This window comes from Triturus cristatus, chromosome 3_2 (genome assembly GCF_964204655.1).
Source record: "Triturus cristatus chromosome 3_2, aTriCri1.1, whole genome shotgun sequence".
Lineage (NCBI taxonomy): Eukaryota > Metazoa > Chordata > Amphibia > Caudata > Salamandridae > Triturus > Triturus cristatus.
Window position 1 is genome coordinate 978888892 of NC_140584.1, and position 22764 is coordinate 978911655.

General features: G+C 46.2%; 1 protein-coding gene across 1 annotated transcript in view; it reads right to left on the minus strand.

The window, feature by feature from the left end:
- Positions 1-22764, minus strand: part of DERL2 (derlin 2) — a 95282-nt gene that overhangs the window by 37425 nt on the left and 35093 nt on the right. The window contains exon 3 of the mRNA XM_085649564.1: positions 3252-3325. Coding sequence (XP_085505690.1) covers positions 3252-3325 — 74 coding nt within the window. The remainder of the gene's footprint in view (positions 1-3251; positions 3326-22764) is intronic.

A 22764-nucleotide genomic window follows, 5' to 3' on the forward strand; every position in this document is an offset into this window, starting at 1 on the left:
GCGCCTGCCATCCATTTCGCTCATTGATCCTCAGTATCCTCTCTCTCATGTATGTACCACAAAGGGCTCGGTTCTAAAATTTGTTACTAGCTCTCTACTACGGTCACTGAGTAGCCTTAACTCTCACTCCACCACTAAACTACTGATTCTTCTGAGATCAAACGCTAGAAGACACAAGTTCATCAGTTAAACATTACCTAGCAATTTCAGTCCTCTTGACAACTGACCATTTAGAGCAGCACTGCCCAACATAAACATGGCTGATAGATTTTTCCTGAGCCAATATATTTGACCTTGTCCTTCTGGACAGGTGCTAAATCATAGATCTCAGGAAAGAAGTGAAGGCATAGGGGTCATCCTCAGGGAATTTTAAACGTCACTGCCTTCCCAGCTCCTTATTATCTACTAGCAGAAGTATTAGTGCTTACCATTCCACCATTCCACAAATCCATCATAACCTGGGTATTTTGGAACTGTATACCTTGCGTAATGCAAAGCTATGCTTCAGCTTGTTTGGATATTAAACAATACTAATGGATAACTTTCTTACATTACAAGAGAATTCAGATTACTTTCTCACCACTCTTAAAGAAATGGAATTAATCACTACTGGTATCCAGTCTGCTCACATCAGGGGCCATGAATACGAACAGTGTTTCACTGGTACCATCTATTGTATGGTCAGATATTTGCAATTGTCAGTTTATCACTCAGACTCGCGAACATAGTAGCGAGAACACAAAAAGACTTCCTTGTTAAAAAGATCAAACCGTCTCAACTTTCATTACTTTATGTCGAGCCTGAGCCAGCGCGCATGCGCTGCTCTGGTGATCTGATGAAGTGAAGTAATGAATAGAAGCTCCTCCCACTCTCCACCCATATTTGCCATTGGCTTGTGTCATTGTCTGTCCTAAATGCTGGCTTCTGATTCGTTAGTAGGCTTGTTAGTCCCTCCTTAGTACCGCCTCCTCTTCATTTGTCACTTCCCATGGCGACTGGCCCCTTTACTTCGAGTGTTACATGGTACGTTTTATTTAGATTGTGAGCATCTTTATCCAGTTTCTCTTACTGCAGGCATGACGTGCTTTCGTGCCTTCTTTACTCCCCCACCCTCCTTCCCCTTGTTGTGCCTTGTTAACCACCCCCTCCCTCCCATTGGTTATGCCTACTCCCCCCCCGCCCACCCCTCCCCCTCCTGTTGTCTGTGATGTAGGGGTGGGCGGAATTTGCGGAATTAACCTTCGCAAATTATCGCGAGAATGTTTAAAATTATCGCAAACAAGCAGAAATATCGCAAAGATGCGGAAGTTTTTTTCCGGCATGTTCGCGAGATTTTCTGCATGGTTGCGGGTCGCCAACTTACCCATGTGGTTGCTTGCGGGCGCGGCCATCTTGTTTTGAGTTGTTCTCGCGGTGCATGATCGCGAGAAGAAAGACGTGATCGCGCGACGCATGACGTCACTGCGGGCGCGAACTGTCGCGAGACAGCGCAAATGGCTAAAAACAATACAACATCTCATGGAGAACGCGACCGGATCAAGAAAACTTGTCGGCGAACGCAGGGATTCAGGTAAGGCGATCGCGCGCGCGCGAGAATGTATCATTTTACAGCGCGAGCAAGAAACAAATTATCGCCAAGCTGCGGAAACCGGAATTTTTGACATTTTCGCGCTCTCCGCGGAACGCAAAAATGTCAAATTATCGCAATTTCCGCGAACGGAACAAAATTTTTGCCCAGGCCTACTGTGATGTCTGTCATTTTCAGTGTAATAGGTCTCGCATTTACGCGAGTTTGAGCTATTGGCATTGTAAATGACAATGCCTTTGATATACGTTTTGGTTTTTAAAACATAACTAAAACGCTTTGTCATTTACAATGCCAATAGCTCAAACTCGCATAAATGAGAGACCTTTTGCATTGCAAATGCCTTTTCCCGCTTCTGAAAATTCAAACACATTTGTGGGTATCCTTGTTTCTACCATGTTGTAATCCTGATCTCCATGCATGAAATTAAACGATAAGCGAGCTGAAAGCAAACCGTGTAAACACCAGAAAAGACAGGATAAATGTGTCTCTTTTGCAATGCTTAAAAAGTAAACAAAAATATGCAAGCTCGCCATCATTCATGAAAAATACAAGATATTGGGAGTCTAGTGTTACAGAGATATGTAGCTTACCCATAATCATTTTAAATTTGACTCCAAATGCCAACTTTCAGGGGTATTCATGGTCTTCCCCTTTGGGCATCATGTTGATTTCCTTACCCATTATTACATAAAGAAAGCTGAACCTAATGGCAGGAATGACCGTGACTGTTGAGATCTCACTGCCCTCTTTCAACCCTCCAATTGTCTAGGTCAGTGAGTTCAGAACCCTTAGTAGAATATACACCAGTCTTCTTACTGCATACTATCATAATGGAGATGACTGAAAAGTTGCTTAGGTCAGTCAAGTTCACGGACTCCAATAAGGGTCTAGCACCAGCATGGTTTGAGAGTTTTTCTCCATTTGCTTCACTTCTCGTAAATTCATTCATTCTTTCCTGGAGGCCTACATCTGATTGCAAATCAAAAGAGGCAGAGTCGTTGTCCTCTTGAAAATCATCCATACTAGACCTAACATATTGTCCATATTCAGGTCACTTTCCAACTTCTGGTAAAAGTGTTGGAGTATGCGGTGTGTCAACAAATGCAATTGCATCTTGAAGTCTTTAATTTTAATGCAGAGGTTGCAGAATGAAGTAGCTCACCTAGTTTGAGATAATGATCTCATAAAGAGGGATCACATTAAGGCAGCCAGCAAAGCACTGCACTGGCTCCCGGATGAGAATCTGGTTTAAGCTGGGCTGCCAGATCTTTAAAATGCATTCATTGCATGGCTTTGTGCTGCCTAGTTGGTAGTATTAACGCCTATGCCCCTCAACTTGTCTTCCAGTTTGTAGACTGATATAACTGTCTCTCCAAATTCAAGGACTTAAAAAGCACATATAATCCTTTAGGATAACAATGATACCAACATTGATACTATGTGTTAACACTTTGTGAATTGAAAAAAGGTCAGCACGGTCTGAGGCCAAGTGCACAACAGGAACAGAGCTACAAGGTTTCATAATTAGTATGAAATACCATGCAAGGTATAGTTCATCCTAAAATACACAGTAGTCCTATACGATAAATAATGGGCAAAATATTCGATGCTGATAAAAACCTCGCACCCCCATAGGAGGATATTCTGATTACACAAAGGATACAAGAAAATCATGTTAAAAAAAAAGTTGAATCCAATAGGGCCAAAGAATAAAAAGTTTGTAATTAACCGCCATACCTAAAAAAGAGAAAGAAGACGAAACGTATTAAAATACATTTATAAATACAGTCAACCATGCAGAAGAATGCTTGACCTACTACTGTAAAACTTACTCACTTTCAGTAACAATATTTTAATGGATACATAATCTTTCTGCTGATTTCTCCCTTAAAAATCTTCCCCAGGCATCAGACTAGTCTGAAAAACCTTTCCCCAAGCAGCAATTTTCCAGCACCACCAGTTAACACCATGCGGCTCCAGGTATGTCTCCAACTGCGAAACAAGATATAACCAGTGTGTAAGAAGACCTACCCGCATGCCAACGTCAGTTCCTGAATCTTCTTCTATGCCACAGTGAGGCGTAGAGAAAAAACTGTGACAGCATTTTCAAAAGAAACAGTAATAGAACAAACTGTATGTACAGTTTGTTCAGGGGAGGGTGTGTGGAAGGAATATGCTACTTACCAGTATGCATCTGTTCTTGGCATGTAGAGCTGCAGATCTACACACTATGCATAGATCGCCATCTGGTGTTGGGCCCGGATGTTTGCACTTGTTTTTGTCTTAGAAAGTCTTTGGAAGTCACAAGGTATGTGACTCCTCCTTTGGATCATAGTGTGCATGGGCATCGGCTTCATCCTCAGATTGTTTTTCGCCAGCAGGGAAATGATGGAGCTTAGTAAGAAACAGGAAAGATGTCCATGTATGCTGTATCTAAGTAAGATAATACTGGAACAGATAAAGGTGGCCGGAGAGGCGGGTGGGCGTATGTAGATCTGCAGCTCTACGTGCCAAGAACAGATGCATACTGGTAGGTAGCATATTCCGTTCGAGGCATATGAGCTGCAGATTACACACTGTCCATAGATTGTATAGCAGTATCCAGTCCTAGCGGCGACCACCAGTATCTGTTGCAGTAGTTTGAAACAGTGTTTTGAGGACAGCCTGGCCCACACTAGCTTGTTGTTTAGTTTGCACATCGACACAATAGTGTTTTGTGAATGTGTGTGGTGTAGACCATGTAGCTGCTCTGCAGATATCATCTAAGGGAATGTTCCCTAGAGATGCCACTGAAGCCCCTATCTTTCGTGTAGAGTGGGCTTTAGGAGGAACAGATAATGTACGTTTTGATTTGTGGTAACAAATCTGTATGCATTTGACAATCCACCTAGCTATCCCAGATTTTGATATGGGGTTGCCCTTGTGTGGTGGTGAGAAAGTCACAAATAGTTGTTTGGTCTTACGAAAAGGTTGTGTTCTCTCTATGTAGTACAGTAGTGTTCTTTTGACATCCAAGGTGTGAAGAGCTCTTTCTGCGACTGACTGTGGCTGCGAGAAGAATACGAGCAGCTCCACAGATTGATTGAGATGGAAGGGAGAAATTACTTTAGGGAGGAATTTGGGATTAGTTCGGAGAACAACCTTATTAAGATGCATCTGCAGAAAGGGCTATTGAATGGTTAGTGCTTGCAGTTCACCAACTCTTCGTAGCGAAGTAATGGCTACTAGGAAAGCAATTTTCCATGTTAAGAATTGTAGCTCACATTTATGTAGAGGTTCAAATGGAGGTCCCATTAGTCTTGTGAGAACGATGTTTAAATTCCACACAGGTGAAGGTGGTACTCTGGGGGGAAAAATTCTCGAGTCCCTCCATAAAGGCCTTTATGGCAGGTACTCTGAAAAGTGAGAGATGTTGTCTATTTTGTAGATATGCTGCTATGGCAGCAAGATGCAGTCTGATTGACGTGTAGGCTAGGTTGCATCTTTGGAGGTTTAGTAAGTAGCCTATGATGTGTTGGATAGACACATCTAGGGGATCAGTGTTGTTGTTATGGCAGTATATCACAAATCTTTTCCACTTGGCTGCATAGCATGGTCTAGTGGTAGGCCGTCTAGCTTCTTTGATGACGTTTATACAGTCAGGAGGAAGGTTAAGGTAACCGAATTCTAGGACTTCAGGAGCCAAATCGCTAGGTTGAGCGGAGCTGGGTCTGGGTGTTGGATCTCTCCATGGTTCTGGGTTAAGAGGCGTGGAGAGAGGTGTAATTTTTGGTGCGGAACTACTGAGAGTCCCGGCAGTGTGGAGCAACTAGGATGAGCGTTAAGGTGTGTTACTTTAGTTTGCGCACCACTAGTGGAATGAGTGGGAGAGGCGGAAAAGCGTACGCAAATCTGCCTGACCAGTTCATCCATATCGCGTTGCTTTTGGACGATGGGTGAGGATACCTGGCGGCGAAGTTTGGGCATTTGGCGTTTTCTTGGGTGGCGAAGAGGTCTATCTGTGGTTGCCCTCACATCTAAAAAAACGGTTGAAGAACTCGTGGATTTGTTGTGTTTCACGGCTCACCAGATCGGCTATTGCGTTTTGGACTCCTGGGACACGTTGGGCTAGGAGAAAAATGTTCCGAGGTATATCCCACCTCCATATGCTCTGTGCAAGCTGAGAGAGCTGCAGAGAGTGTGTCCCGCCTTGTTTTTGGATATAATACATGACTGTCATGTTGTCGGTGCGGACTAAGACAGTCTTGCCTGATACTTGTTTTTGAAATGCTTTTAAGGCTAGGAATATTGCTTGTAACTCCAGGTGGTTGATGTGGAGTAACTTTTGTTGGGGTGTCCACCTGCCCTGCATGGTGCGATGTAGTAGGGGAGCTCCCCAGCCGGAGAGCGATGCATCCACTGTCATTACTATTTGAGCAACTGGCTCGAGGAACGGTCGCCCTTTGGAAAGGTTCTTGGTGTTCCACCACTGCAGAGAGCGATGGGTATGACCGTCTACCAACACCGGATCTGTTAGCTGACCTTGAGCCTGGTTCCATTGGCAGGCGAAGCACTCTTGGAGAGGACGTATCTGGAGTCTTGCATGAGGCACTATGAATATGCAAGAGGCCATCATCCCCATGTGTTGCATAAACACTCGAGTTGGAAGAGTTTTGCGGTTGGAATCTGGTGAGAAAAGCTTGCATGCTCGCTATCCTGGCGGGACTGGGATAGGGGAGCGCTTTTGAGGTGTTTATTGTGGCATCGATGTATTGTTGTGTATGGGACGGTTGCAGCTGGGACTCGGCGTGATTTATTGTGAACCCCAGGTTGTGAAGTTGTTAAATAGTGGTGAGTGTGTGTTGTACACACTGATTGTATGAGCTGGCTTTTATGAGCCAGTCGTCTAGATATGGGAAGACATGGATGTGTTGTCTTCTTAGGTGTGCTGCCACCACTACTAGGCACTTGGTAAACACTCTTGGTGCTGTGGTGACTCCAAATGGAAGCACTTTGAATTGATAGTGCTGACCGTCCACTACGAATCTGAGATATTTTCTATGAGCGCTGTGAACAGGAATGTGGAAATAGGCGTCCTTGAGGTCTAGAGTAGCAAGGAAGTCGCCCTGGGAAAGCAGAGGGAGGACCTGCTGAAGTGTGACCATGTGGAAGTGGTCTGAGTGCATGTATAGGTTTAGGGGTCTGAGGTCTAAAATAGGCCTTAGAGATCAGTCCTTCTTTGGTATGAGAAAATAGAGGGAATAAACGCCCTTGTTACGTTGGTGCAGGGGAACTGGTTCTATTGCATTTTTTTGTAGGAGGGAGATGGAACTCCTGCTGTAATAATAACAGATGTTCTTGTGACATTGGACGGTGTTTGGGTGGTATGTTTGGAGGGGTAGATGTTAGTTCAAGACAGTAGCCTGAATTATTTGGTGGACCCACCTGTCTGAAGTGATGTTTGCTCAGGCAGGGAGAAATTGGTGGGGTCTTCCCCTGACTGGAGTGGAATGGTCGGGGGGAAGTGGAGGGAATTCATGGGGTGGGGGTGGGGGTGGAGGCAGAGCGGGAGTTGTTGTTTTTGCCCTCTGCCTTTGCTGTTGTTCGCCCTGTAACCACCCCTTTGGTAACCTCTAGTAAAGGTGGATTGGGCGGGAGCTTTGTAACAGGTGATGGGGCTATCAGAGGAGTAGCCTCGATGCGTGTGTCTGAAGGAGGAGCGACGAAAGGACCGTCTGGGAGCTTGCGATTGCAAGGCTCCCATAGATTTGGCCGTGTCTGTATCCTTTTTCATTTTCTCAAGGGATACGTCTACATTGGGGCCAAATAGGTGTTGCTCATCAAAAGGCTGACTGAGTATAGAACTCTGGACCTCGGGTTTAAAACCGGATATGCGTAACCAGGCATGCCTGCGCAAAAGGACACTGGTGTTTATTGCCCTTGAGGCGGTATCTGCTACATCGAGGGCACACCGGATGGAGGTGTTAGTGATGGTTTTACCCTCCTGGATGAGTTCACTGGCTCTGTTTTAATATTTGTCAGGGAGGTGTTGCATTATGGACTCAAGCTCATCATAATGTGCCCTTTCATACCTGGCTAGCAGCGCTTGGGTATTAGCAATGCGCCAAATGTTTGCTGCCTGTGACGCTGTGCGTTTGCCAGAGGCGGCTAGGAGTTTTGATTCCTTGTCTGGTGGTGGTGTGTCACCTGATGTTTGGGAATTTGCTGTCTTCCTTGCATTAGAGACTACTAGGGAGTCCAGTGGTGCGGGGCCCTTAATGTATACTGGGTCAGTAGGAGCAGCTTTATACTTCTTTTCTATTTTCGGGTTGATGACTCGAGCTCTAACTTAAAGATCTGTTGCGTGCTTAATGAACCCCTTTAAGCATGGGCAGTGTGGAGGTGGACCTTTGTGTGGTAACGAAGGTGTCCATCAGAAAATCTTCCTCTACTGGGTCTGTATGTAGGGCAACCCCGTGGTATTGGGCAGCTCTGTGAAGGAGCTGGTTGAAGCAGATATTGTCCTCTGGAGGGGAAGGCTTGGAGGGATAAATATCATCCTGTGGGGTGTAAGGGACATCTGGGACACTGTAATCATCCCAGGGGTCAGGGGAGCCAGTACGGGTAGGGTCCCCAAGGGGTTGATCGTCTGCACCTCTGCCTGCATCATCTGAGGTGTTATCTTCATCATCATCTATTGGGGTAGGTGATGGTGTAGGAGAGCGGTGTGGTGGAGGGGGGGGGGGGGGTGGGGGTGGGGAAATAAGATGAGAAGGGATCCTTAATGGAGAGGTAGCAATGTCTCTGTTCTTCGGTGGCGGTGCAGGTGTTTCCAGGGGTCTTTTCTTGATGTTGAGCATTAAATGACCAGTCTTAGGATCCTTCATTAGAGTCTTTAGGGTAGGATCTGGACAAAACAGTTTATCTGTGGGAGACAGATCCTTCGGAGTCGAGGGCTTTGGAGCCGTAAGTTTTGTTCGGCATCGACTCTGTAGCGGTTCTAGACTTGGAACCGTGTGGTTTTGAAGTGTCTTTATGAGTTGGAACCGGTTGCTGTTTTTTCGGTTCCGAGGTCTTTGGTTTGGACGAATCGAGGCCTTTCGGTGGGCGTTGTTTATTCGGCTCCGAGGGTGTTGTCGGTGCCAAGGAACTAGTAGTAGCCTTCGACGCCGAGTGCTTCGATGTGGAAGCAGCAGTCGGCGTGGATGAGGACGTCTTCTTCGGTGCCGGAGTTTGTTTTTCGGTACCGAGGGTAGGCTGACTCGAGCCAGTCGCCTAAAGGCTTAATGTGCTTCTTTACCAGGCCCGAAGGCGGGGCATGGGAAGCAGTGTCTCGGTGTGCACCTGGGCCTGAAGGTGGAGGTGGAGGTGGTACCGAAGCTTTTTTTGACAATGTCGAGGGGGTGAGGGGGGTAGACGTCTGTACTCACGGCCCTTTGAGCTGGGGTGAGGTCTTCGACGTCAGAATAGTCTGCTTCGGAGGCGTTGATGATGGCTTCCTCGACCCGACCCTGCTCCGGAACATAGACTCCCTCTTGAAAGATGACGTCGGTGATCGAAGATGACGAGTGCGCCATTGTTCTTTGAGCTCGTCGGTCTCGGAGGGTCTCTTTGGAGCGGAAGGAGGCGCAAGCTGGACAGTCTCTGGCCTCGTGCTCCGGTGAGAAGCAGAGGTTGCACACCTCATGTAGGTCTGCGTGGGGAAACTTCGACCCACATCAATGACACTTTTTGAATGGCGTCCTTTCCTTGAGCTGGAGAGGAGGCCCAGGTAGGCCCGAAGGACTTACTCGACGACCGGAATCGAAGACTTCGAAGTTGAAGGGTCACGTGTGATTGAGGAACGAGATCGAAACAATACCGTCGTTAAGGGAAGGATTGCGCGTCGAAAGAGAAAACCGTTAACGGTTCCGAACTGGAACGCTAGAACACATCCGAGCCCGATGGCGGAAAAAAAACAATCGGAGGATGGAGCCGATGCCCATGCGCACTACGATCCAAAGGAGGAGTCACATACCTCGTGACTTCCAAAGACTTTCCAAGACGAAAAAAAAGTGCAAACTAACTGGTCCAACACCAGATGGCGATCTATGCACAGTGTGTAATCTGCAGCTCTACCAGAAATAGTGTTACAGAAAGTAAGCAGCTTTTACTTCTGATGGATACATCTCTATGCAAATTCCTCACCTTAATAATGAATCCGACAGCAACAGCATTTGGGAGGTGGGTACAAGTACTGCAAATTAACCACGGAAGTCATGCAGCACAACCCTGGTAAAGTATCCATCACTGCAAGATTGCAATGTGATGCAAAGATATTTAGCAAATTAATGCAGGGATGAACACACAGCCGCCCAGCCCATGTCAGATATCAGAAGCCCTTTGGTGACAGCAGTAGAATCAGCAGTGGATCGAGTGGAGGGAGTGCAAATGCCCTCTGGTAGGTCTTTCTTGGTCAAGTCTTAGTAGGTCCTGATCCACAGAATGTTCCATTACAAAATGGTACATTTGGTCACTGCCTTGCCTTTTTTGGCTTCAACAAACCCCACGAAGAGCTGATCATCCACTTTGTCATGTTGAATATGTTTGATGAAGTGCAGACTGGTATCCAGTCTATGGAGTCGCTCTTCCTCCATGGTGGGATGAGCGAGGGGGAGAGTGATAGACTGCACAATATGAAAGGCTGAAACCCCCCTGGGCAGTAAGTTTAAGCAGGTGTGCAGGACCAACTTGCCCAGGTAGAAAACTGAAGAGGGGAAGAACAGGGGGGCTTGACTTTATGAGCTGAAGTTATTGTTACTAGCAACAAAGTGTTCAAGTTAAGAAGTCGAACAGTACAATGGTGAATAAGCTCGTCCGGAGAAGCCAACAAAGTCAGCCCAAGGGTCAGATTCCACTGAAGAGCAATAAACTGAGTGGTAGGAAACAAGTAAATCAAACTTTTTATTAACGTGCCACAAACGGTGATTAAACGACGTCTGATCAGGGAGACACATGAAAACCCAACAAAGCAGCTAGGTAACGACTAAATGTAGCCATTGTGAGCCCCTGCTGTGCGAAAAACAGGGCGCCAGAAAGGTACACTCTCAGCCATCTGGTTCACATCATTGCACTAATTTTGTTCCAGTGACCCACATAAATGGACTCTGTAGCTTTTTTTTGGTAGCCAAGATAGCATCTGCAATCGGAAGGCAAAATGACTAACAGGCACCTCACAATCTCTATGTGTGAAGCCACAGCATTTGGGGAATGATCATTCTAGTGTGATAGCAGGTCCGTCCTGTGTGGAAGAAGTAGCTGAATGCTTAGTGCCAACAGATCGGCAGAACAGATTCTCCTTGCCCAATCTGGGGCAGTCAGGATCAGCTGTGCCTAAGACTCCTGCACAACTCTTGGCATAAGCAAAATCCATTAAAAGCATATGCACTCTACAAGACCAGTTGACCCTGAAGTCATCCCTCAGGGAACCATTCAGTGGAAGTGTACAGCATAAAACCAAGTGCACATCTTGCTCTGTGTAGTGACAAAGAGATCCACATAAGGACACTCCAATGTGGAGACGATAACTTCTATTAATTTGTCGTGTAGTTCCCACTCATGGCCCTCCAATGAGAGATGAGCAAGTGTGTCCTGCCTCATATTGAGGGACTCTGGCAGATGGGCAGCAACCGCGAAACGTCCCTGTTGCCGAGCACACTGTAACAGGTGAATCGCCTTACAGCACCTCCCTGTCTGTATATATTATGTATGGTTGTAGAGTTTTCTGACAGGATGTGAATTGTGTCCCCTAATATTGAAGGGAGAAATGCGTACATGGCAAGGGTAACCAACGTGAACTTTAACATTTTTATGTGCCAGAGATACACAGACAGGCACCAATGGCCCCACACCATCATGTTGCCCAAGAGTGTGCCCCTGCCCAGAGAGAAAGCATTCATGACCTCTGTAGCCTGCGCGGGCAGAGGGCTAAATACACAACCCACCTCCAGCTTGGAGAGCACCACCTACCCATGCAGGTCCAAGCAGACCAAACAGAAGATCTGAGTGAGCCTGGAGGTTCACGTGATGCCAAAGCCCTTGTATTCAATGATGCCAGTGAAACTCCCTGATCCGTCATCCGGCAGGTGGCACCTACAGGATGCACGAGTCCATGAGGCCCTCTGTTGAATATCCATCGTCTTCCTCCTCCACGAAAAATCCTTCATGCGGGTTGTGTGTCCAGCACTGCACCTACAAATGTTAACCCCTGCTTTGAAGCGAGGCAAAACTGTTGGGAAAGTCCAAGTTGCAGAGATGAGTGATCATACGCCGGAGATGTCCCTTGACCAGGACCAGGGGCTCCGCTTTAACCAGCCATTCACCCAAGTATGGAAATACAGGACTCCCACCATCTGTTAAGTTACCACAACAGCCAACACATGAAAACATGTGCGGCAGTTTCATGCCAAATAACAAAACTGAACTGATAGTGTTATGACCTCATGTTGAATTTCAGGTAATTCTTGTGAATGGGAAAAATTGGAAGATGGAAATCGATGCCCTGGAGATTTAGGGATGCCAACCATTATCCCTTCAAGGTGAGCATCTTAAACATGTCCTGTGAATGAAATGATAGAAAACGGTCCTCGGGTCTCTATCTTTCTTAAAGACAAACAAGTAAAAGTAGTAGAATCCAGAGCCTCTTTCTTCCACAGGTACCACTCCATGCACTCCATGATCCCTTTGTCCAAGAGGGCAAGGAATTCTGGCTACAGAGGTGAACTGTGCGTTTGATTACATTTTCTGGCAAAAGGAAAGCAGGTCAAAAGGGAAGGAAAGGAAGTTTTGGGTGTAGTCCTTAGAGTCAGCTAGATAATTCAGCAATCCATCGTGATCATCTCGAAATGGTGAAAAAGTGAAAGACCATCCACTTCTGATGGTGATTTCAAGGCGGAGTGTTAGAAAGTGTGTGTGTGTGTGTGGGGGGGGGGGGGGGAAGTCAGGTAGATTCGAGGCAGCAGACCTAGCAGTGGGCAGAATGGGCTGGATCCATAGTTGATGCTCATAGCAACTCTTGGATCCACCTGTGCCTCGAAAGGAGCCATACATTTTCAGGGGCATCTGGACCAGTTAAAAAGGTGATCTCTGTTGAACTGCACCTATATTTTAGGTATTAATGATGGAACCATCTCATTATTAAGGCCAGGTCCAGCTGCAAGCCGTAGTCTTACTATTTTTGAAGCATTTCAGAGAGGAATCAACCTTTTTACCAAACAGCCTCCCCCCGTCCCCCTCCACTGATGGGCTTGTCCATTAATACGATCTGAAAACTTCCACAGTGGTGCCCAGTGACTGACTCACTATTTTAAGAATTCAAACTGCAATTCAGGCCAGCACCTCGCCACAAAAACATGATAATCCTAGGTGACCTCAATTTGCACTTCGACATTAACTCCAACCTGGAAGCTCAATCTCTAGGGAAGGATTAATACTATGAACCTAATTCTAAAAATGAACACCCCCACCCACCAACTAGGACATATCCTAGACCCGATATTTTCCACCTTTCCGGGGATTGAAGTAGACACCCGGCTAATAGTTCCTTGGTCAGACCACAATTTGATGGCCTTTTCTACTCCTCTAGACAGACCCCTGATTTCCTTTAAGCGGAGTCAGATAATCACCTGAAGGAAATGGACTAAGGTTAATACTGAAACTTTTACTCAGACTCTTTCGAGTACCAATCTCCAACTCGGGGAAAATGTCAATAAATCTAACTCGGATGTTGAAATGTTGATATCAGGAGCCATACACGAAATGGCCCCGTGGACCACTCACTACACCCAGAGGTGGCAGAATCCTGCACCCTGGTTCAACGAAGCTCTGATTGCAGCCAAAACAAGCATTGGCATAGCCAATAGGTCTCGCCTTTGGGACCTTGTAAGTGTTTAGCCATGCAACAGTTGTTGTTGCACCAAAGAAATTGTGCTGCATAAATAAATACTTCTAAGGTCCCAAAAGCGAGACCTATTGGCTATGCCAATGCTTGTTCTTTGTAAAGAAATAGATGCTTGTTTCTATTTCTTTACTTTTGCTATAATCGCGGCACCGGCGCTTTATTTTTAACATTAAAAGTAAAGCGCCGGTGCCCGATTATAGCAAAAGCGCCTTCATGAATTACCCGTGACGGAGACATATGGCGGCTGCGCGCGTTCACGCGCACATGCACGCAGGCTTTAGGCCAGCGGCTGCAGCACTTTGAAAATCCCCTTACAAAAATTCGAGCAGCGCTGTTCTAGGCTCGACCTAAACGACTGCTGATGCTCAGATGAGAAAAAGGGTTCGGAATTTTACTGGGTGACCTGACATTTCTGTCTGAGAAACATTATATAATTTTGGGTAATTCTGCAGCTACTAGGTGCATTTAGAAATATTATATAGCTTATTATTCTTTAGTTTGAGAAAACAAAAATACGTATGCATTCGGTCCTAAAAGAAAATTCTAACCAGCCTGAAGTCAATGTGTAGTTTTGGGAGCATGTTTTTTCTGGTTATTTGATGCAAGCAGACGGCACAGTGGGGGTCAGTCTAAGCTTGGTGTCTCAAACAGGCGAGTCCCCTGTGTCTTCTAACTCCCCCTCAAATACCCTTTTTAAAGGGAGGTGCATTTTGTGTCACCTTCCTTTGAAGTGGAAACTGCTGTCTCGCTCGCAGTGCTGAAGACAGCGGCTGCTATTCACAACATACAGAGCTAACGCCAATCACACTGCCAAGTGTGAAGAAGCAGGCTGGAGCCCATCAAAGCCACGTCATCAATCCCTTCAGACCAAAGCAACATGGCGCCAAGAGTGTGGACAGAGTCAAGAACTTGTCACTTCCATTAGACCTGAAGCAATTCAAAGATAAAGACGCACTCTTCTCAACAAAGGCAGCAAGGCCTCGGGTTGCTATTTCATGGTGCGCCATGTTCAAACTGCGATATTCTCACCAGTCAAAGTACGTTTTGCATGCCACCCGTTTAGAATACCCAAGAAGTAGATTTGGCGGGAGAAAGTGAGATTGTGTTTTGTAATAAATTGGGAAATTCACCTTTCTAAATAGTGAAAGTGGCACGAGGACACTGCATAAACATTCAAAATGAAAATGAAAAGATAGATTGGATCTTTAGAGGAGGAACCTTTTGTTAATGAACAATTTATGCAGAAAGCTCTGTATGACTGCACCAACCCCATTCCAGGACCCACATTTACTAAACTTCACTTAAAAGAGCGCCACCGGAAAAACAGCAGCGCTACATTGTCCGACTGCTGGAAAATGCTAGAGTTAGAGAAAGTTCCCCTGCTGATGATGTAATTAGCAGCGCCAGCACAGTAAAGGCTGCTTAGCGGGACGTACGGCAATGTGCCATAGCGCAAAGGTGTGCTGGTGTTTTGCACAAGGGATTTGTACCCAAAGCACACGTCCTGTCCAGTACAATTTCTTGTGTGAAAACAGAGGCAGAAAGAAGCGAAGCCAAGTTCGACATGTGCTTTTCTCTAAAGCACACACATAACAGTATCAAAAGCGTATGACTTAACCCCGATTTTACTTGGTATGAGGTTTCGAAGCAAAGCCAAGTGAGGCTATTATATAATGTATCTGGCTTTGTGCCATACCCAGGGAAGTTCCCCGGAAATACGGCTTGCTTGAATTAGCATGGACGGTCTTATATTGCACAAAATAGTTTGGCACTCGGCAAACGTCAGCTTTTGAAGCTACAAAAATTGCAGCACTGCTACTTGCACTAAAAGGTGCATTGAGCTAGGGGCTTGTTTATGAGGAGCTTGCGCCCACCTTCATGAAGTACTCGTGACGGAGACATATGGCGGCTGCGCGCGTTCACGCGCACATGCACGCAGGCTTGGCCAGCGGCTGCAGCACTTTGAAAATCCCCTTACAAAAATTCGAGCAACAGCGCATGCGCTGTTCTAGGCTCGACCTAAAAACGTGTAAACGCCTCAAGCGTTACGTGAACGACGGATTACTGCCCCACTAGTAAAATCATTTACAAAAATGAGCTTTAAGTATATCACACACATTAGAAAAACGTGCTGTGCTTTTTATACTGATAAAATTGAGCAAGCCAATAACTCATCTCCATTCTTAAATGGGCCCACCATCTACATCACTTGAGAACTGCAACAAAATTGCTGACTTCTTCGCGTTTAAAGTAGCGAAGATCTACGACACATTCCCTTCAGAAGCACTTCGCTGTATCAATCTTGACACCTCATGACATCATTTGGGGGGGGGGACTGGTCTTTCTAAATTTAAAACCCCCACATTGGCTTACCTGAAGAGTGTGGCTCCCCTCTTGATCCAGCTATGGCCAAAATCCTCATGCAAGGAATGGACGCTATTCTGCCCTATGCCCAACAAGCTATAGGTATATATTTTCGCTCAGGCGAAGTTCCACTGAAATGGAAGCAAGCAATAGTTCTCCCTTTGGAAAACTTTCGCCTACCCTATGCTGCTAGAAAACTTAGGCTCTCTCTCTCTCTCCTGTCTTTCTTCGCCAAAATCGCAGAGAAAATGCTGAACCACCAACTTGTTAATCATATTAACCTTATCCGTGCATCGGATGGCCGGGAGCCGTCCGACGTCACGGTGGGCGTGTGCGTCGGACAGCTCCTGACCGTACTAGCGCCCACCAACAGGGGAAGCACTGGCACTCCCCCCATGGGGTGCCCGTCAAGCAGTCCTCCGCCCTCCACGTCATCTAATGGCGTCAGTGCCGCCTGCACGCTGACGTCATTAGGTGAAACCAGAGGAGCTTTGATACCTGCGCGATTATGGAGGAACAGGCGAGTTTCCTTGGGTGGGTGGTGGTGGTGGGGGGGGGTAAAAAGAGGCATCGGAAGAACGGACCGGGTTTTCCTTTCCTCCAATGTCTCTTTTCAACATTCCTGCTGCATGATCGCCGTGGGGGGGAGGGAGTTCAGCTCCTACCCTGAAAGTCTCGGGGTGATTCGTCAAGCGGGGGCCGAGAAAAAAAGGGGTGGCCCAAAACGCGTTTTCCCAATGCATTTTCCCGTAGGACCTTTAGTCGAAGGTACAGCCCGAACGGCTGAACAGAATTACTTGAAATTTGGCAGAAAGGTAGTCGTCAGGGAAGTGCCTTTTGCATATATGGAGTCAATCGGTTCAGTAGTTCCTGAGAAAATTGCAGTTAAAGCACATAAATATCTATAGCCGCGCACCGTGCGCGCACCCTAACGTGCGCGAGCGTAATTCTGATTGGTGGTTACATGTCAGTCAACGTTCGAATCGGTCGAAATCAGGAAGTGTCAGCCGCCATTTTGTTTGTTGTGGGTGCGAGAGTGAAAAAGAGGTGGCGAACGTGAAAAGGGGGCAGGGTAGAGAGTTCCTGACCCCCTAGCCTTTGTCAGGGGGTCCCTAAAGGACCCCGAAGGGTGAAAAAACATTTTATTCTTTTTTTTTTTTTTTTTTTTAAATCGCGGGGTGCGCGCACAGTGAAAAACCATTACAAAAAAAAGTGTTTTTTTAAAAATTAGCATTTAAAAAACCGTACAAATTCACTTAAAAAAACCATAGGTTTCACACACGTTATAGTTAGGAATATAGTTAGGAATTAGCATTTAAAAAACCTTGCAAATTCACTTAAAAAACCATAGGTTTCACACATGTTATAGTTAGGTGGACATTTCACTCGTAAAAAACCAATGAAATTCCCCCGTTATAGTTAGTTCAGATAACTATAACTCGCGCGACCGCCACTCTATCACAAGGATGATGTCATGAGTGATGCCACTGACCAGGTCATGAGTGATTAAATATGTGACGTCATGAGCACTGGATTGCGGGCGCGCGAGTTATAGTTATCTGAACTAACTATAACGGTGGAATTTCATTGATTTTTAATAGTGAAATGACCACCTAACTATAACATGTGTGAAACCTATGGTTTTTTAAGTGAATATAATATATATATATCAAGTTACAGGGGATTGTCCAAAATCAGAGTCGCACTCGAGTAGTGAGAAGCTTTTCCCCAAAGCTTTATTCAAACCAAGCAACCACACTCGCCAGGAGATTGATAGCAAGCGTCCGCTCCCTGACGCGTTTCGAGCAATCTCTTCATAAGAGGGTTTTGCGGGCGAACAGCGCGTTGGTGGTATGCCGCTCCCTTTATGCAACATCGCATGCCCCAATTGGCTGCCCTGTATGGGACTCTGCGTGGTTTCTGAGAATTGCAGTCCATAATAACAATCCAAATGGCAGCGCTTTCAAATAAATGCAAATCTGGCTCTACGTGAGCCCCTGGAGAGATTAGGTGCTTCCATCAATGCTCACTGCTCCCATAGCGGAGAGCCAGATTTGCATTTATTTGAAAGCGCTGCCATTTGGATTGTTATTATGGACTGCAATTCCCAGAAACCACGCAGAGTCCCATACAGGGCAGCCAATTGGGGCATGCGATGTTGCATAAAGGGAGCGGCATACCACCAACGCGCTGTTCGCCCGCAAAACCCTCTGATGAAGAGATTGCTCGAAACGCGTCAGGGAGCGGACGCTTGCTATCAATCTCCTGGCGAGTGTGGTTGCTTGGTTTGAATAAAGCTTTGGGGTAAAGCTTCTCACTACTCGAGTGCGACTCTGATTTTGGACAATCCCCTGTAACTTGATATATATATATATATATATATATATATATATATATATCCCACTGGGGGGGCAGAACCCATTTGACACCTGGGATTGTTTTTGTGTTGTTGGGGGATCGGCCCATTGGGCAAGGGTCGCTCCCCTTTATGGGGTGATTATTGAGGCCATTACTGCCCATTTGGGGGCAGATCAGCCATGTTTTCAGGCCCATCTGTGCCCAAGGGGGGCAGAAGCCACTAGGCACCAGGTTGTTTTTTTTTTTTTTAAATGTTGATGTTGGGGAGTGGCCCCTTGGGCAAGGGTTGCTCCCCATTTATGGGGGTGAATATTTTGACTGTTTCTGTCTCCCTTGGGGGCATACTGGCCTGGGCACAGATCGGCCTAATGCTCTTAGGCCCACCTACCCCCCAGCTTGGCTGGTGGATTGTGTGTGGACTAGTGCATTATTTGCATATGCGATTATAATGTTCTATTTCTTCTTTATTTTCTAGTGCAAACTTTTGATTCTTGTTTGTGGTTGATCTGCAGTTTTGCGTAGTTGAATGTATTTCGTAAGGAAAACCTTTTTGTTGTGTTTACTCCAAATGAATATTATTTTCATGCTTGAATTAATTTTTTTTATAAAGTATAAGTGGTGTCATAATAGCAGCAGATTTAGCTAGTGATTTGAGCATGTAATTCTTTGCTATGTGTTTTGCGTTTGTCTTATGTGTAATTTTCTTTTCTTTTTTAGAGGGATATTGTTGGTCCCTACTGTGTCTGTGCGGAGTAGGTGGTGGCGAGTCTAGCTGCTTCAGGCAAGTGAGTGGTATAGTTATGGAGTATATAGGTCTTTGTTTATTACTTATTTTACAAATTGTTTGTTGTTGACTTGTTTGACAAGTTACCTTTATTAGTAAGGATTATGGCTAGCCGCAGAATTACTGCTCAGCAGGTGGTTGGTATGCTCTTTGAATATTCCTCTGACCATGATTATGAGACTAACAATGCATCTGAGGGAGTGCAAGATTTTAGCAGTGAGTTTTCTGTCCACAAGGAATTATCTGATGATGAAACTACTCTCAGTACGGATAAAGCTACTCTCAGCGCCGATTAAGTGCCTGTTTTAGAGGAGGACACTGATGTGTCAGTGGTACAGCAAGAGGCATCTGGATTGCAGCCCAGGGCTGCACGGCTTCCTACTGGAAGTGCTGGACTTTGGGTTGATCCAAACATGGTGCAGCCGGTGTTGCCTGCCTTTAGTGGTGATGCAGGGTGTAGAGTGGATTGTGGAATTTTTTTGCCTATACAGTTCTCAGTTGTTTATGGATGATGCATTTTTGGTTGAGATTGTTGAGCAGACTAATTTGTATGCTGAACAGTTTTTGGGGGACAACAGTGCAAGACTTAGGCCCCGCTCTAGAGCTACCCAGTGGACTTCAACAAATCTGGATGGGATGACATTGTTGGGTTTTACTTTCTTGATGGGCTTGATAAGGATATTGGTCTACCAGTCCATTGATGGCAACTGCCATATTTCCTGAAATTATGAGTTGTGATCGGTAATTACCTTTGTTTCAGATGCTGCATTTTTTTGATAATGCTTAGGCATTGCCATGATATCACCCTGACTGTGACCATCTTTTTAAGATTCGGCCTGTTCTGGATCCCTTTGTAGATGGATTTTCAGAGATCTATACTCCAGGGAAAGAAATAGCTGTTGATGAGTCTTTGGTCCTGTTCCAGGGCTGTTTGGTTTTTAGGCAGGACTTTCCAGGCAAGACAGCATGTTATGGAATTAAGATGTATATGTTGTCTGGGAGTAGGACAGGATAGGCCTATAATTTCCGGGTGTATACTGGTAGAGATTCCACATTGTTTTTTATTTTTACATTTTCTTTTTATTGATGACAACATTAACATTTTACAATTGTGGATGCAAAATATAATCAGAGCAATACACTTACAGTATAGCCTGCGCAAACAGTCCTATCTCTAGCGTACATTGCTGAAGAAACTACTCCCCACCATCACGTTTTATTTTGTATCCATTAACACTGCTGGGTGTCGGGTCACCTGCGGGGGTCAACATATATTTCCTCTATATTCATTCCATTTCCCCCATATCTTTGACCATTTTTGGGGCAACCTTTCGACTCCTATATAGTTCTCTCCATAACCATGAACCAGTCAATGTCTCTCTTCCATGCGGGCAGCGTAGGTGGTTCTCGAGCTTTCCACAGCCTGGCCCTGTTGTGCTTAGCCACCATCATCCCCAGCGCCACCCAGGTTTGCTCTTCGCTATTAAGGTCTGTAGGCTCCCACAAATTCAGGAGACATAGTTTTGTGTTGGGTTCTACTTGTGCCCCCAGCACCTCTGCTATACATTGGGTCACTGCTGCCCAATAACATTGAATGTGAGCACACTCCCAAATGATGTGTATGAAGATTCCCTCCTGCCCACATCTCTCACACTCGGAGTTATCTCCATACCCCATCCTCACCAGAGCGGCACTTGACCGATAGGCTCTGTGCAGCACCTTGAGCTGTATCAGCCTCAGTCTCGAGGAGATCGCCATCTCCCTAGGGGATGTCAAGGCCCCTTGCCAGTCACCGTCCTCCAGTCCCGCTAGATCTTTCTCCCAATGCTTACGGAGTTGTAGGAGGGGGTCAGACATGTTATTAATTAACTTTCGGTATATCATAGAGATCGCTTTGTTAGGCATGTTTTCTTTAAGGATTCTGTCCTCGAGAGAGGACGACTCCGGGAGAGACTGCCGCTGCGGGATAAATGCCTGAAGAGTGTGTTTGATTTGTAGATAACGATAAGCTTCTGTATCGGCCATTTCATATTTCTCCCGTAACTGTGTAAGGGGGATCAACCCCCCCACCCACCCTCCTGCTTTCCAAAGGTCCCCGACCTGGGAAAGTCCGATCGCTGGGACTTGATTGAAGCCCTTGGAGTTTCTCAGAGTGCATAATATTTCAGCATCCCGCGTAATTTTCCCCGCCCATCCCAAGCTTTTATTAACTGCACGCCATACTTGAACCAAATGTTTAGCAGGGCCTGTCAATTCAGCTCTTGCGGGACTGGAGTACAGAGCCCTTGAGTAGTTCCCACCCGGAAGAAGCCACCTATCCATTTTATACCCAGGGCCTAAATATGCAGTGGTTAATAGCTGCTAGTTGAGCCGCCCAATAGTATCTTCTAACATCTGGGAGTCCTATACCCTCATCGCACCATCCCCTAACTAGTTAGGTCTCGCCTGAGCCAGTGCGCATGCGCTGCACTGCGAGACTTTTAGTACGGGCTTTAAACTATGAACATGTGTGTGTGCTTTTTTTTTTGCCACCCGCTATTGGCTTTTGCATGGGTCTTTCTAAGAAAGACAGCACGCAACTGGCCCAAGGCGGGTGCATGTCCCGCCTTCTGTCTCCTGTGGCCTAGGGTGCTCCGGAGCGAGCAGCAGCATGGACGGGTGCCAGCTGCTTACCTCGCATTCCTTGTTCAATTAGTAGCAGCGGGTCACGACGCGCTGGTTTAAAAACACGTTTTCTTTTCATCCCCACTCGTCCTTTTGATTTTGTCTGTTAAGCTCCCAGTATCCTCCCTCGTGTGTGTTCTGTACGTTTACATTTTGATACTAGGTAAACCAGGACCAGAAAGGAAGACTGGTGGATTTTCCATATGCATTTGCTATACATAATGAGAGCTTTGTTGTGGCGAAAGAGAAGTATGCTCACGGCCAGTGATCATACGGGCATCATAGCAAGTCTCACAGTATTTACCGGGTGCTGGTGCATCAGGGAATTCGGATAGTCGCATTTCATGGTTTTACTTTTCCTTCCCTTGCGGTCATTATGTATCTTGTAAAACGGATTTTGCAGTATTCCCTTCTAATCAGCGGAGTTCACATGTTCACTTTTTGGAAAGTGGCATCAGTGTGGTGCGCAGCCACGGACTGGGGAGTACTAGTTTGAAAGGGGCCTTCCGGCGAATGACGTCACACTACTTCTCATAATCCACGCAGACGTCACACATCCTTGGAAGGCTACCGTTTGCGACATTAATTCTAGATTGTTAGTATGGTAAGATGACGCATGCTTTCCAAATAACTCATGGTGGTTCAGGACAGGCCTCAGACTTCCAAAGGGTCCCCGCAGCAGGGATGGCTCTGCCCAGCTTACCGTAGGACAGGTCTGGCCATCTTTCCAAATTACCCCAAGCAGGAATGGCCTGGAGTCAGCAAACGACACGTTTGTGCCTCTTTCACACGAAGCCCGGCCACAGACAGGACTGACCACTGCAGTTTTCACAAGGAGCCCGTCACAAAGAAGTGCTGAGAAGACTCATCTTCGAGGAGCTTTGCCATGAGACTAGTGTGTACAGATTTGACCCGTAGAACAGACTGGACAGGGCTGAGCAGCTTTGTAAGGGTACAGGACGGTGCAGAAAAATCGCCCCCACCCGTAAGGAGCTGCAAGGGGCCCTCCCAAGTTCCACACATTCCGGAAGTGGAACAGAGACGCTCGGAAACAGGCAGCTGTGCATACTGCCAACACAGCATCAGGGA